Source organism: Heterocephalus glaber, unplaced genomic scaffold (genome assembly GCF_053883595.1).
Source record: "Heterocephalus glaber isolate CG9 unplaced genomic scaffold, H.glaber_assembly_v1.0 deba00001532, whole genome shotgun sequence".
Taxonomy (NCBI): Eukaryota; Metazoa; Chordata; class Mammalia; order Rodentia; family Bathyergidae; genus Heterocephalus; species Heterocephalus glaber.
In genome coordinates, this window is record NW_028258330.1 from 17,861,491 (window position 1) to 17,876,643 (window position 15,153).

The window sequence follows — 15,153 nt, forward strand, 5'->3', positions numbered from 1 at the left end:
ATTGAACGGCTCTGTGGGTAGCGAGCTGGTCGCGTTCCTCCTAGTCTGAGCCTCTTGCTGCGCCTTCGCCTGCTCGCTCTCGTTTTCGGGAAGCCTAAACCAGCTGGGCTCTACTCCTTCCTCCCCGTGCACAGCTGCGTCGTCACGACTCCGCCACTATGTTCGAGGCACGCCTGGTCCAAGGCTCCATCCTGAAGAAGGTGCTGGAGGCACTTAAGGACCTCATCAACGAGGCCTGCTGGGACATCAGCTCGGGCGGCGTGAACCTGCAGAGCATGGACTCGTCCCACGTCTCCCTGGTGCAGCTCACGTTGCGCTCCGAAGGCTTCGATACTTACCGCTGCGACCGCAACCTGGCCATGGGAGTGAACCTCACCAGGTGAGCCGGGCGCGGGAACCGGGCCCTGGGGCAACCCCGGCCCCCGCTCGTGACGGGAGCGCGCCGAGCTCGGCCCGGGTTTGCTGTCGCGGGACATTCGCGTTTTCTCATTGGTTGTGGCGCCGGGGGCGGGGCCCAGCGGAGAGCGCGGTTCCGAAAAGCCCGCGCTGGCAACCGCGCAAACCGGCTCTTTCCGCGCCAAAGTCACAAAGGCGGTGGCGGGAAAATGACCGGCTTCTCCGCGGTCCCCCAAGCCTCTTTCAAGACTCTTTGCTCATTAAACTACAGAAGTCCTGGAGAGGAAACCTTAGTTCTAGTTGACTTCAACCGCCTTATAATGTGCAGTAGTGAGAATTGTCATTCTGTCATCTCATGTAGGGACAATAGGTGTTTGGGGTTTCTTAACTGTTTCACAGATGCTGAACTTGCAGGAAAATTTTCCTAGGGCAGGGACTTTTAACTTTCTGATCACTGTCTAGTCCAAATGTATACTTTTTTTAAAACTTCTGAAAAATACAGTATTTACTCACAGTACATGCAGCGTGTTTAATACGTTTACTGGATTACCTTTAAGTATCATTGCGGTGTAATTTACTTCGCCCGCAGGGCTTTGCAATTCAGAAAATCCTCTTTTATTTGTCTACAAGGATGAAGTTGGTGGTGGTAGGGTGTCGGGTTGCATTCAAAATGGCTGCATCCATGTTCGGCTCTTCCTCACCATTTCCTCCCACCACCTGATGTGTGCAAATGCTAACTCATTGCTTTGGAAATCTAGATGTTAGGCAGGTAACGTTGATTTTTAAACTCTGTGTCTTCTGCGTTTCAGTATGTCCAAAATATTAAAATGCGCTGGCAACGAAGACATCATTACCCTACGAGCTGAAGATAATGCAGACACTCTGGCACTAGTATTTGAAGCACCTAGTAAGTTGCACCCTTTTACTGAGTTACAGTATATGGTTATAAAGTTCAGTGTTAGTAGGAGGCTGAGGCAGGATGGCAAGTTCAAGCCCAGCCTGGGCAATATAGAGACTTAATGAGACCCTGTCGAAAAATAATTTTTTTTTTTTTTTTTTTTTTTTGAGACAGGGTCTCTCTATATAGTTCATCCTGGCTTTGAACTCACTATGTAGTCCAAGTTGGCAATCCTGCCTCAGCCTTCCAAGTGTTGGGATTATAAGTGTGAGCCACCACGCCTAGCAAAATTCAGTTTAAAAGGCCCTGGGTTCAATCCCCAGAACCCCGTTCCCCCCAAACAAAAACAAGCAGTTTGTTTCATTTCTCAAAGGTGTGAGAAGCTAATGTTTGTCTGTATGCAGTGGTTGTAATATTTATATCATCATTACGAACACATGCCTTTAATAACATTTGCTTTCATTTATAGATCAGGAGAAAGTATCAGACTATGAAATGAAGTTAATGGATTTAGATGTTGAACAGCTTGGAATTCCAGTGAGTATATTTCTTTTCTTTTTTTTTGGTACCGGGGATCAAACTCAGGACCATCTGCTTGCAAGGCAGGTGCTGTGCCACTGAACTAAAATAATCCCTGGCTCAAGTGTATTTCTAATTATAGTGTACCACACACAGTCATGATAATTCTGTAACAGCTCAAACTACCAACACAGGAGTTTTAAGGGCATTTAATCACATGTTATTTGTATTAGCATTTTCCAAAAAATTGGGTACTTTGCCGTTGATTATTCACACACTTGCAGGTATACTTGTAGAAAAAGTTCTGTTAGGAAGTAGGCTTTAACTCATGTTACTAGATCTTACATGGTGCATGCTTCAGAGTCACCAAGTTGCCCAGGCTGGAATGGTGGATTTGTCATTTTTCTAAACCATAATAGTTTAAATTTTTTAAATTTATCGTTACTTGAATTCATTGTGTTGCTGTGTACTTGCATTACTCATCCATGCATTTCTTTTTTTCCTAGAATGCTTGATTTTTGTCAGATTTTAAGCATATCTTAGAAATTTATTAAAGACTGGTTTGTTAACATTAAAAAAAAAGGAAAGGAGAATTATTGGGATGTTTAAAATGGTTAGTGCTTTGTTTTCTTTCAGAAAGCAAATAGATCTGCTTGCACCATCATTTCTGTGTCACACCCACCCTAATGTTCTCTTGACTTACCCGGCAGTGTTGTAAGGAGGCTTTTGTTTTGTTCCCTGGATGGTGGAATGTGTTGACTAATGAATTTTGTTTTGTAGGAACAAGAATACAGTTGTGTGGTAAAGATGCCTTCTGGTGAGTTTGCACGTATATGCCGAGACCTCAGTCACATCGGAGATGCTGTTGTAATATCATGTGCAAAAGATGGAGTGAAATTCTCTGCAAGTGGAGAACTTGGAAATGGAAACATTAAGTTGTCACAAACCAGTAATGTTGACAAAGAGGAAGAAGCTGTAAGCAGTAAAATTAAATTTTTAATTTCTAAAAAAGAATTTTAAAAATTTCTATTTAAGTAAATAGAAACTTCTTTGAAGACGATTGTAGAACTGTTTAATACTAAGATACTTGCTTAAAACCATTTCATTGTAACGGTAAATTGCATTCCATATACTTTGTGAAAATTGAAAGATACTGTTGAAATCTACAAGTGATTTATAGGTGCCATCCAATTTTGGATTATATCTGTCAAAAAAGAATCCAAACTTAGCGCTTGTTTTACAAACCTCAAAAGAATGGGTTTGTATATTAAACCTACACATTCTCTGAGGATAGGATTATCTTCATTTTTAGCTTTTGGGAGCTACTTCCTCTGCTTTTGCCAAATAAGAGCAGAATAACAACTGAAAAGAAGGATAATGGGTAGGAGTAAAACGGTAGCTCTTACAAACTCTTGTGTATAGTCTTTTAGTTGAAGAAAGTCACACAAATTTTTCACAGTCTGGATTTTGCTATTGCATGTGGATGTTAATTAACATCTGCCTTGTATGTCCTGTAAACTGGTAATTACAACTCTAGAGGTTCAATATTCTGTGTGTTTTGTTTGGGGGCTGGGACAGCAAGAGTACTACTTGATGGGCAGTGGTGTGTACCTCTAATAGGCACGAGGAGTGTGGATGTTTTTATCTTAGTAGTCATAATAGTCTTCTAGATCCATTAAATCATTGGGGTTTGCAAAATTGAAATATTTTAGTTTATTTCATTCCTTCATCTAGTAGCTGACTTAATGTATTAGAAGTATTTCCATAAAGAAAAGCTTTCCCATATTGCATATTTTTATTGTCTGTTGATACAGGAAAGACAGGTTAAATGCTACTTTGGCTTTATCAGTCTTTAAAAATTAGTTTCATCCCACCCTCCAAAGTAGCTAGTACATTTTATTTAATGTATATTAACCCAATGGATTGGAACTTTGTTTTCAAATGCAATTCATCTTTTTCTCCTATAGGTTACCATAGAGATGAATGAGCCTGTTCAGCTAACTTTTGCACTAAGGTACCTGAACTTCTTTACAAAAGCCACTCCACTCTCTCCTACAGTAACACTCAGTATGTCTGCAGATGTACCCCTTGGTAAGATATCTATTTGAACCTTGTTTTGTCGGCCACGTATCTGATGCTCCTCAGTAACTAACTTTTCTTGTCTTTCAGTTGTAGAGTATAAAATTGCTGACATGGGACATTTAAAGTACTATTTGGCTCCCAAGATCGAGGATGAAGAAGGATCTTAGGCATTCTTAAAGTAAAACTCAGCTCTTTGAGAAGTGCGTCTGAGATGCCAGCATGTACTGAATGAAGTCTTCTGTCACCAAATTTGTACCTGAGTACATATGTAGATAATGTTTTCTGTAAATAACCTATTTGTTTTCCTGTATTCTCTCCACTTGTTTAAAGAGGTCCAGAGTTAAATCTGGTTGTTAACCTAGAAATATTGCCTTACTTAAATACTCCTGGTGATTTTTATAACAAAAGGGCTTGACTGTTTTTCAATTTAAATAAAGTTATTTGAATTTCAAATGTCACAGCACCTTCATTTGGACCATAACTTTTGCAAAGTACCTTACTAAATTATCAGCAAAAGCTACATTTTCATGTGAAGTTCAGATCTTTTTTTTCTTCTTTTTTTTTTTGGTACTGGGAATCAAACTCTACCTTGTACTTGCAGGACAAGCAGTGGCGCCACTGAGCTAATCCCCAGCCCTGATGTAAAAGTAATTATTTTTTTCAGTTTAGTGTAGTATAAATCCATTATGGAGATAGATATTATTTATAAAAGGCTTGGAAGCTTTAGTAGACCTGTCCTGGGGCCCGAGAAATTTAACTGCAAAAATCTGTAGTATGAGTATCCCTCTTTAGGCCTTCGCCCCCTTAAAGGATGAAGATGATATAAATCCCATGAATGTTGGATCCAACCTAGAAAGTGAAAAGGTTCTGCAATTTATCAGACGGTTGAACTCCCTATATCCAGCAGTCATCGTTCATTACTGCGTGCTAGTGAGCCCCAGGGAAAGAGACAGGATGCAGGGTCGCCTACAGGCTTGTCACGGTTTCAGGACTGCATTTCTCAGAACTTATTTAGTTGTACTTTACAGTATATAAATTGTACCTTCGGGCCGGGGATTTAGCTTAGTGGTTTCACCGCCTGCTGCGCAAGCGCAAGGACCCGAGTTTGATCCCCGTTACCAAAAAAAAAAATTGTACCTTAATAAACTTGACCTTTTAAAAAGCTTCACTTGATGAAAAATGTCCCTTATGGGCAGGTAAATCTGGGCGATGCCTGATAACCTGGAGAGGGACCTCTAAAGAGTCGTCCGAGGCGTCTCCGTGTAAGACTGGGTACTTTGAATAGTGGAATGCGATCTGGCAGTGCTGAGGCCCCAACCTCCACCTCCCTGGAATCTGGCTTGCTCTACTGTGGCCGTGAGGGCACTTGGTAGGAACTATGTAATAGATTTGCCCGGAGTCTGTGAGCCAGGAGGGCGGGGATCCTGGGTACACATGCGCCTGCCCCAGGATAGGCCAGTATCGGCTTCAGATTGCGAGCACACCCGAAACCTCACGGGCTGCGCCAGGACAAGTCCCAAAGCCTCAGATTGCTAGACCCGCTGGAAGGCTAGCCCGAGACATGTCCCGCTGCGCGGTGAGGTGATGTCGCTCCCAGTGATGCAACTTCCGGCGCGCCTTCGCCCAACTCGCCACTTCCGGCGCGCTCGCGGCTCCTGCGGAGCGGGGTGGCAGTTAGACGGGTGGTACCATGTGGTCTCCGTCCGCTCCGCAGTTCGCCGCGGCTGAGCTCCCTACAAACGGGCTGCGCGGGGCGGCGGACCCTTGAGCCGTGAGTGGCGGGCGGGGCAAACGCGCCCTCCTTCTGAAGCCTGCGTTCCCGGGACGACCCCGCGCTCTCCAGGTCCAGCCAGTGCGCACTTGGCCTCGCCAGAACCGGTTTTGTTCGTTTTACTCCTGAATTCGCATCAGTTCTTTTTTCTCTCTGTGGCGACGTCTGGAGATTACCAGGAAAATAGCGTATGTAGAGGCGCGTTATGCGAGGCGCAGTGCCGGTCACTTACTGATCTTTTATAATTCTAACACTCAGGTGCTGAGAGAATTTGGCGTTGCATGGGGCTGTTGAAAAGCCCGTTGGAAATTTGCTTTTTTTTTTTTTGGCAGTACCGAGGTTTGAACTCGGGATCTTGCGCTTGCGAGGCAGGCGCCGGAACCAGTGAGCTAAACCAGCCCCCGTTGGGAATTTGGACAGATTCTTTCAAGATACTCTTGCATGACCTTCCTTTTCCGTTTTAGAATTCTTTCTCTTTGCCAAGTATAAGCATAGGACTTGCTATTCCCTTGCGAAATTTGGACAGATTCTTTCAAGACACTCTTGCATGACCTTCTTTTTCCGTTTTAGAATTCTTTCTCTTTGCCAAGTATAAGCATGCAACTTCCTACTCCCTTGCGCCCTTGTTTTGGCAGGAGTGTGTGAATTAATGGAAAGTACGTACATGATTTTTTTTGGAAAACGCTAGTACAAATCAGGTGTGATTAAATGCCCTCAAAACTTCCATGTATTGGTAGTTTGAACTTTATTACAGAATTGAACTTAATCGTGTCATTGCCTCACAACCCTAAACTCTGAGTATTTAACACAGCTGAGCAAACCTTTATAGCATTATTTTTTTGAGTGTATGATAGCTGGACCAGTACGAGCAATAAAAAGGAACAGAAACATTTTAACACCAATTCTTTCACGAAGCTACTTGAGATCAGTTGTAGGATTTGTTATTTTTTGTTATTAAATATTTATAAAGCACTAGAACAGTGCCTGGCACTTAACCAAGACTGTTTTGTCCACATAACTTTATAACTTTATGGAAGATACGTGTACAAATTTCGAATTTTTGAAATGTAAGTCTCGTTTTAAAACCCTACATACTGTCAAACTGGACAAAATAGCCATATTTCATTGCTGTTGCTTTGAATATTCTGAACAATGAACCAGTCTTTTGGGAAACATTGGGGATCAGACCCAGGGCTTTGAGTTAAAAGCTAAGCAAGCACTGTACCACTGTACTACACCTGGAGCCCAATAAATCAGGTTTTTATTCAACTTTTTTAGGTAGCTGCAAAATCTGAAAAATGGAACTCACTGTTTTCACTGCTTAGAGTGAGCCAGGGAGGTAGACATATCTGAGCATGTGTGCTTAACCACTGAGCTACCCTGCAGCCCCAGCACCTGGAGGTAGACATATCTTTTTTTTTTTTTTGGTACCAGGGATCGAACTCCAGTCCTTCCTCTTTGGAAGCAGGCGGTGGAACCACTGAGCTAAATCCCTGGCCCTGGAGGTAGACATATCTGAAGGCACTGGTGTAATACGGATAGCCAGTAGCTGATCCACATTTAGAAGCTTTACAAATCCTTTCTGTTAAAAGGAAGATATCCATCAAGGGAAAAGAAGCAAAATGCCTCTGTGAATGTATTCTGTTCCCTACCCTTTCTTCCCTCCCTGGCAAACAAGAAAATCTCTTGAATATATGTTCCTAAGCTGGGGCAGGGGACAGGCCATACTATATCAGAGTGGCCAAGAATGTGGACTTCGGTGTCAGGTGCACCTAGGTTTAAGTCCCCACTCTTCCACCTACTTTATGTGTGACTTTGGAAAAATTAGTAGGCGGAACATTGATGGCAGGGTAAACTGTGGTCTGGTTCTTGGTGAATGTCCTGGCTGTCATCCTAAACTAGACAGACCAGAGTAGGTACATAGGTCATTGTTTAACTGTCAGGAATATCGGGATTTTGGGGAGGTGGGAGGTAGCAGGGGTTGAACTCGACCTTACACTTTCTAGTCAGGGGTGGTGCCACTGAGCTAAATTCCCTTGCCCAGGAATATCAAGCTTTAAGAGCAGTGAGATCTAAATTGCATGGTGCTCTAGAACTCCAGTACATGGTATCTGATGTCATGGGCTGTACTGTATTACTCTTGGCTACAACAGTAACAACTTTTTGATTTAGACTGTGGCTGTGTCAACGTGTTATGATGCCATCTCGTACCAACCTGGCTACTGGAATCCCCAGTAGTAAAGTAAAATACTCAAGGCTCTCCAGCACAGACGATGGCTACATTGACCTTCAGGTAAGAAGGGAACTGACAGGGCTGACTGGCTGTGTTTCTATTGAGCTAGGAAGAAGAGCTTCTAGGTGGAGGTTTTGCTAATGGGCCCTTGGAATTAGAGGGAGCAGCAGGAAGTAAACTCATCTCTGAGACTCTTTGGCCCCAACTTGCAGAAGGCCCAAAGAACTATGGCACAGCAGTTTCAAACCAGGTCCAGTTTATAAACATTTTTAGTTGTAATGCCAGAGCCCTGTAGTTTCAAGTTTTCAGTTTATCCATGAAATAAACAGACTTTGTTTTAAGTGAAATTATTTTAAGGACTACATTTATTTACACTTTAGCCAAAGTCAGTTCATCTTTTAAGGGAGAAACTAACTGCTAAAGCCAGCAGACTGTGGGAATCTTCCTTCTTTCCTGATGTCATGAGATCCAATTTATTAAAGGTATTCTTTGTGACAAACAGTAAATAATAAAGAATGTTGGCTGGGGATTTAGCTCAGCAGCACAACGCCTGCCTGGCAAGCTTGAGGTCCTGAGTTCTATCCCCAGTACCAAAAAAAAAGAATATTAAGTTTGTATCCTATCTTGGCTATTATCTATAAAGTACTGTAGTACTATAGCATTTCCTTTTACCCATCCCCCCTTGGAAACGAATATTCTGGCTAAAACTTGATCCAGCAATGAAGTAGAAGAAACTTATCCTTTTAAATATAAATAAATCAATTCTTTGTACTCTTTGGACCTGTATTTGAAGGAGAGATAAAAATAGACCTGGGAAGTTTCCGTCTAGTTAGGTCAGACTCAACCATGAGCCTAATCTTAGAAAATTTGTCTCTTAACCTTGAATTGAACTTGTTCATAAGACAGTGCTTTAGAAAAAACTGCAATTACTCCCCTGCCCCCAGTACTAGGAATTGAACTCAGGACCTTCCATTTGCCAGACAGGTGCAGCACCGCTGAGCTACATCCCGGCCCCTGCAATTTTATTTTTAACACCCTTGACTGTGCTAACTTTGAATCCTAGAAATGACTTCACTTCTTTACTTTTCCATAGCATGGTGTTCACTCTTAAGTCTCCATAGGTCAGTATACCCTTCCATGTGCCAGACACTTAATAAATACATGTAATGAACTGTAATGAACAAGTGACCATAAAGTAGTTTTGTTTAAAAAAAAAAAGTGTTGTAAAGTCCAAGGAGTGGTCTGTACAATGCTAAACTTGGATAGAATGACACCCCTCGAGGACTCTTTGGAGTGATGCTAGAGCATAGCTAGAGCTTCATCTATTGTCTGTCCCTTCCTTTCTCTCCTGGAGCTGCACTGGGTGATAAGACATACATACTTTCAAACACTTGAAGCATCCAGCTTGGTTCTTTTTGCCAGTATCTTATTAAGGATTTTTGCATCTATGTTCATTAGTGAGATTGGCCTGTAGTTCTCTTTTTCAGTTGAGTCTTTCTCTGCTTTGGGGATCAAGGTGATGTTTGCTTCCAGGAATGAATTTGGGAGTATTGCTTCCCTTTCAATTTCATTGAAGAGTTTAAACAGCAGTGGCAGCAGTTCCTCTCTAAATGTCTTGTAGAATTCAGCAGTGAAGCCATCAGGACCCAGGCTTTTCTTAGTTGATAAGTTTTTAATTACATTTTCAGTTTCATTGGTTGATACTGGGTTGTTTAGAATTTTTGGGTCTTCTTCGTTCAACTTTGGTAATTCATATGTATCTAGGAATCTGTCCATTTCTTCTGTGTTTTCCATCTTATTGGCGTATAGGTTCTGGAAGCAGGTATTGATCCTTTGGATTTCTGCTGGGTCCGTTGTAATTTCACCCTTTTCATTCTTAATTGCATGGATTTGGGCCTTTTCTTTCCTTTTTCTGATAAGGTTGGCTAAGGGTCTCAGCTTGGTTCTTAATTATCCTCCCTGCTTTAAGGTGTCAGCCCTGCCATCTTCATAATGTTCTTCTATCTTTTTTTGTTTTTGTTTCTCTTCCAGTTTAAGAAAAGCCCTCCTAAGATCCCCTACAAGGCCATCGCACTTGCCACTGTGCTGTTTTTGATTGGTGCCTTTCTTATTATCATAGGCTCCCTCCTGTTGTCTGGCTACATCAGCAAAGGGGTAAGCTGATGGCAGTATGCCATAAAAGCTTTAAAATGTGAGCTAGAGCTTATTATTTTTATATTACGTGTAGTACAACAGATTCCAGCAGAAAGAAGAAAAAATATTTCTTTTATATTTTGTTCACTGATAAAACATCCTTTTATAGCTGGGCATTGTGGCCCATACCCGTAATCTTAGCAGATTGGGAGGCTGAGACAGGAGTCTCACAAAGTTGAGCCCAGCCTAAGCAACTTAGCAAGACCCTGCCTGAAAAAATTAAGGCAGGCTTGATGGTGCATGCCTGTAATCCCAGCACTGATCACAAGATGATGAGACAGGAGGATCACCACAAGTTTGAGGCCAGCCTGAACTACATGGCAAGACTGTGTCTCAAAAAACAAACAAAACTAGGGCCAGAGGTTTAGCTCAGTGGTGCCATCACCTGCCTGGCAAGTGCAAAGTCCTGAGTTTGATCCCTGGTTCCGCAAAAACAAAACAAAACAAAAAAACCCTTAAAAAAAAAAAGATTTGTGTATAGGTTAGTGCAGAGACCCTGAGTTCACACCCCAGTTTTGCAAAAACAACACAAAAAACAATAAATTTCTCCCATCATTCCTCTGAGGTGGGTGTTATCAGGTAGGCAAACTTGACCCCTGAGGTATTGAGGAGTTTGGCCACAGCCACAGTTTGAAATACCATAGCTGAGCCCCGGGATCCCTGATCTATAAGAGATTATAGCCTGAGTAGCATACTCTTGTTACAGCTGTGTAGCAGCACAGATACACTGGTCAGGGTTTGAGGAGAAGCAGGAGGCTTGTGTAGACCGCTATTTGGTTGCAGCACCTGTTGAAGGACAATATAATGCCTTAGAACCTAAGGTGGTGTTTGGTGGTTCTTTCTCTCGGGCTATCCCCATATGTACGTGGTGTCTAAGTTGTCCTGAACTTACTCTGATACAAACCAAGGAAAACAGAAGTTTATTGTGGCATTCTGTATGGTTGCAGAAAGAGAAAGACAGCTGTATGAATTGTACATCGATTTCAGTGGAATGTTACCATACAGTTCAAACATGAGTTTTTAATACTGGCAAGTGCCCGTTATAAAAAAGACTTCCAGGGGGCCGGGGATTTAGCTCAGTGGTTTGGCCGCCTGCTGTGCAAGCGCGCAAGGACCTGAGTTCAGTCCCAGGTACCAAAAAAAAAAAACACAAAACAAAACAAAAAAGAAAAGACTTACAGGATACAGTGTGGTGTTTTCACAAGTAAGAATTTTGAAAAAAGAGCAGAAGGAAATGAGCCCATCTCACCTGAATAAAGAATGGATAATTTTCTTCATAGTTTTTAGTGCTTTGCAGTTTTCTGTCAGTTTGTAATCAGAAAGGAAAGAGATGTAAACATTTCCCTTGGTACTGTACTACCCAAGGAAGATATTTAGAAAAGTATAAAATAGTGATCTATAGATTAGGTCTGTGGCATTTTTTAAAGTGTGTAACTTTCATGGTACTACTGTAATGTTTTCTTCCTTCTGCCACCAGGGGGCAGACCGGGCCGTTCCAGTCCTGATCATTGGCATTCTGGTGTTCCTGCCAGGATTTTATCACCTGCGCATTGCCTACTACGCATCCAAAGGCTACCGGGGTTATTCCTATGATGACATTCCAGACTTTGATGACTAGCACCTCAGCCCAAGAAGAGTCACAGCGGAACTACACCCAGCTTTACAATACTGAGCAGAAACCATGGCTAATGACTGAGGAATTTTGTAGTTTGTAGATGTTTAACAAATCAGTGGCCAGATTTTATGGGTCCATCCCAAAAATGTTCACTGAGCTTACAATTAGCTAATTAGGACACTCTGTTTTCATTTTCCTGGCCCTGGCAAAAGCTCAACAAGTTTTTCCACATGTGTAGGTACCATGAAAGAATCCATTGTTAATTATCTTGAAAAGCAGGAAGTTATTCTGTAGTGGAAAGTGATATTACTACTACCCTCTTTAAAGTTGAGGGTTTCTCTGAAATAGTCCTCATTATCAGTTTGTCTTATAGAAAATGGAAGTATGCAATATATTTAATTACCTTATTAAGTCATTTATTTTTAATCTAAGTACCTTACCCCCCATACATATCTCTGCACCTTCATGTTCTGTGGGAGACCTGGGTAAAATCAGATATCAGCGTGGGTCCATCTGTAATATTTTTTACTAGTTTTGTTATTGATAGCAACCAGGAATTTTTTACACTGTAGAGTGAATTTTCAAAATACAAACATTTTCTCTTGAGTCTTTGGCCAGCTCTAATCTAGTTTCTCAATAGTGTTGCCAGCAAATTATTTGAGTCATTTTATCCTTTGTAGATCAAGATGTTCTGTATGTCATGCCTTGAAGGACTGGACATCTGACTGTTTCCTAATGAAAAATGTGGAGAAGTTATTCAGGGTTTATAACCTTATTGCTAACACCTGGGACTGCAGTATCCTTCTGATAAAGATCACAATATTTGGCCTTGCTCTCTGGAGGACTAGATTGCCTTAGGTTGATTCTGTTTCCTTGCTTGCAAAAAGGGACACATACTTAAAAAAATTAAAAGGTCAGAATCCAAATCCTAGACTTAAAAATGAGTTCACTTTAAGCATATTTCAGAAAACATTGTAAGGATTTTATGATATGTTTGATCCCACTGCCCAGGATTCCCTTTGTTTTTAGGTAACTGCAATTATAAGTTACACTCTACTTTTCAAACTTTTTTTTTTTGAGACAAAATCTCGTTCTGTAGTTTAGGCTGGTGTTGAACTCACTGTGTAGCCCAGGTTGCCCTCAGATTTGGATCAATCCTTCTGCCTCAGTCTCTTGAGTGCTGAGACTATAGGTATGTGCCTTGCGTACCAGTCAAACTTACCTGAGGTTATAGGCTTGGGCAAGTAGACACCTGGCTGGACTGTTGGGATTTGGAGGGCTTTGAATAGGGCAGGTTTGGGGGTGAAATGAGTTCACTTTTGGATGTGCTAAATTGTAGATGTCTACTTGGTGTCCAAGGGAAGCTGTGGAGGAAGGAGTTGTGTAGTGTGCTGCAGTTCAGGAGGCTGGAGCCAGGACGTAGAAATGTGGCTATGTTTAGACAGCCTCCTCAGAGCCATGGCACCAGATAGGATCATTAGTGGAGTTAGGTGAATGGAGAAGAGGACTTGGAACAAGGGACAGGAAGTGCCCTAAAGCAGCTTCCAAGTTTGATGCATTTGGTAATGGGAGGGAAGCCTGGGAACCCCAGTTCTCTAAAGTTCTTGGGCTCTAACAGTGAATAATATAATATAGAAGACTGAACCTGGGCTAGCGGCACATGCTTGCGATCCTACCACTTGAGAGGCCAGGGTGGGAAGATCATGAGTTGGAGGCCAGCCTGGGCAACTTAGAGTGAGACCCTGTCTCCCCCCCCGCTGCAAAAAAAGAAAAAAAAAGAAAAAGCTGTGCTATTCTTGCAAAGCACATCTTAGACAAAATAGTTTCAGCCAAATCAAATTATTTGGTCCTTTTTATAAAGATAATGCTGTTGGTAAGGGAAAAACTAAAAAAAATCAGAAGAGCATATGAAGTATAAAACTTGGTGAAGGGGCCATTTGTTCCCCCAGGTCACTTTCCAGGGTTGGCCAGTAAAGTTCTTCATGTAACTTTCCAGAAATGTAAGTGTGTAAACACATATAACCATTTTTTGTTTGTTTTGAGACAAGGTCTTGCTATGTAGCCCATGCATGTACCACCACACCCAGCAATATATACCCATTTTGTAAAAAATCTTAGGCCCCCGTTGTGATGCTTTATAATTTCTTTTTTTCCCATTCTATTTTTTATAGCTTTACACATTCAGGGACGTTAGACGCCACATTTTAAAATTACAGTGCTGGGGACTGTTGACTTCTGGAGGCCTGAGTCTTATCAGATTGGCAATAAAATTAATTTGTCAGCATGCAGAGATTAGGACTCTGGAATCTTTTTTTTTTTTTTTGGTACCAGGGATCAAAAGGACTTTGCAATCTTGCACAACAAAAGAGGCAGGCACAGAGTCTTAAGTCACATCTGCTATTGTCAGATTAGACCTACATTTACAAAGGTCACAGGAGAGTACTTTGGGAGCTACATATATCTTTATTAAAACAACTTAAACATTAACCAAAAAAAGGTGACCACAGAACTTTGAAAGCAGCCCCATCTTAATACAATTAGTTCCTCCACATATCTGAACTTTATCAGTGATAACTTTAGCTTTGGTTTTTATCTCCAGACTGATTTAAAATCGCATATTCACCTTGAATCATACCTTTAAACTTTCCCTACCTTTAAACTTACCTTTTCCACAAGCTCGGCACCTGCTACACAGATAGCCCTTTACTAGGCATCAAAAAATTGTTTACTGGGCCGGGGATTTAGCCCAGTGGTTCCGTCGTCTGCCTCACAAGCGCAAGGACCCGAGTTCGAGCTCCGGTACCAAAAAAAAAAAAATAATAATCGTTTACTTTGTCTATCCACCAGAAGTTTCTAGCTTCCTTAAGAAGAAAGTGTAGTCCATACTTGACCTGGCTTAACAAATAAAATCAATAATATCAAATGAGTTTAAAGATTGTTGCTGTAGTAAGTGAATTTGAGAGGAAGCAAGGACCAACAGGGTCTGAAATGATCTTACTGAGACAGGGCTTGGGCTAGACCATGGCAGGCGGGGAAGGGGACCTGACGGGCTGGGCTGATAATGGTACTGTGGTTTGGAGTCTGAATTCTGGGTGTGGGCAGAGCTGGGGCCTGAGGTTAACTAAGGGGCACAGGATTTGAGTTACGAGCTGCAAGAAATGAACAGTTTTCTTTTTAAATTTTATTTTACTTCTCTCAAAATATTACCACTGCACATATTTTTCTTTTTTAAATCCTATAAGGCTCATCCTGAGAATTAGTCATCCACACCCTTTCCTCCCTCCCTGTCCTAGAAACACCCAGCTGTTCTTGATAAATCTGAGTATTTGATCTCCACAGGATATATTTATATTACCACTTGAGGATTTTTCAGAGTTGGCCTTTCAGTTGATTTTATTTATTCATTTAGCTCTGCTCCCTGATTGTCTTCTGACAGGGACACATAC

The 15,153-nt window shown here is 41.7% G+C and overlaps 2 protein-coding genes across 2 annotated transcripts; both read left to right on the plus strand.

The window, feature by feature from the left end:
* Pcna (proliferating cell nuclear antigen) lies at positions 1-4,302 on the plus strand. Its single transcript, NM_001310245.1, has 6 exons — positions 1-379; positions 1,206-1,303; positions 1,764-1,831; positions 2,594-2,788; positions 3,781-3,904; positions 3,983-4,302. Exons 1-6 carry the CDS (start codon positions 159-161, stop codon positions 4,060-4,062), a joined length of 786 nt encoding a protein of 261 aa, NP_001297174.1. The 5' UTR covers positions 1-158; the 3' UTR covers positions 4,063-4,302.
* A 1,226-nt stretch (positions 4,303-5,528) lies between these two features.
* On the plus strand, positions 5,529-14,634 carry Tmem230 (transmembrane protein 230). The gene is made up of 4 exons (XM_004840779.4): positions 5,529-5,854; positions 7,839-7,959; positions 9,931-10,053; positions 11,570-14,634. Exons 2-4 carry the CDS (start codon positions 7,861-7,863, stop codon positions 11,708-11,710), a joined length of 363 nt encoding a protein of 120 aa, XP_004840836.1. The 5' UTR covers positions 5,529-5,854; positions 7,839-7,860; the 3' UTR covers positions 11,711-14,634.
* Positions 14,635-15,153: the final 519 nt, after the last annotated feature.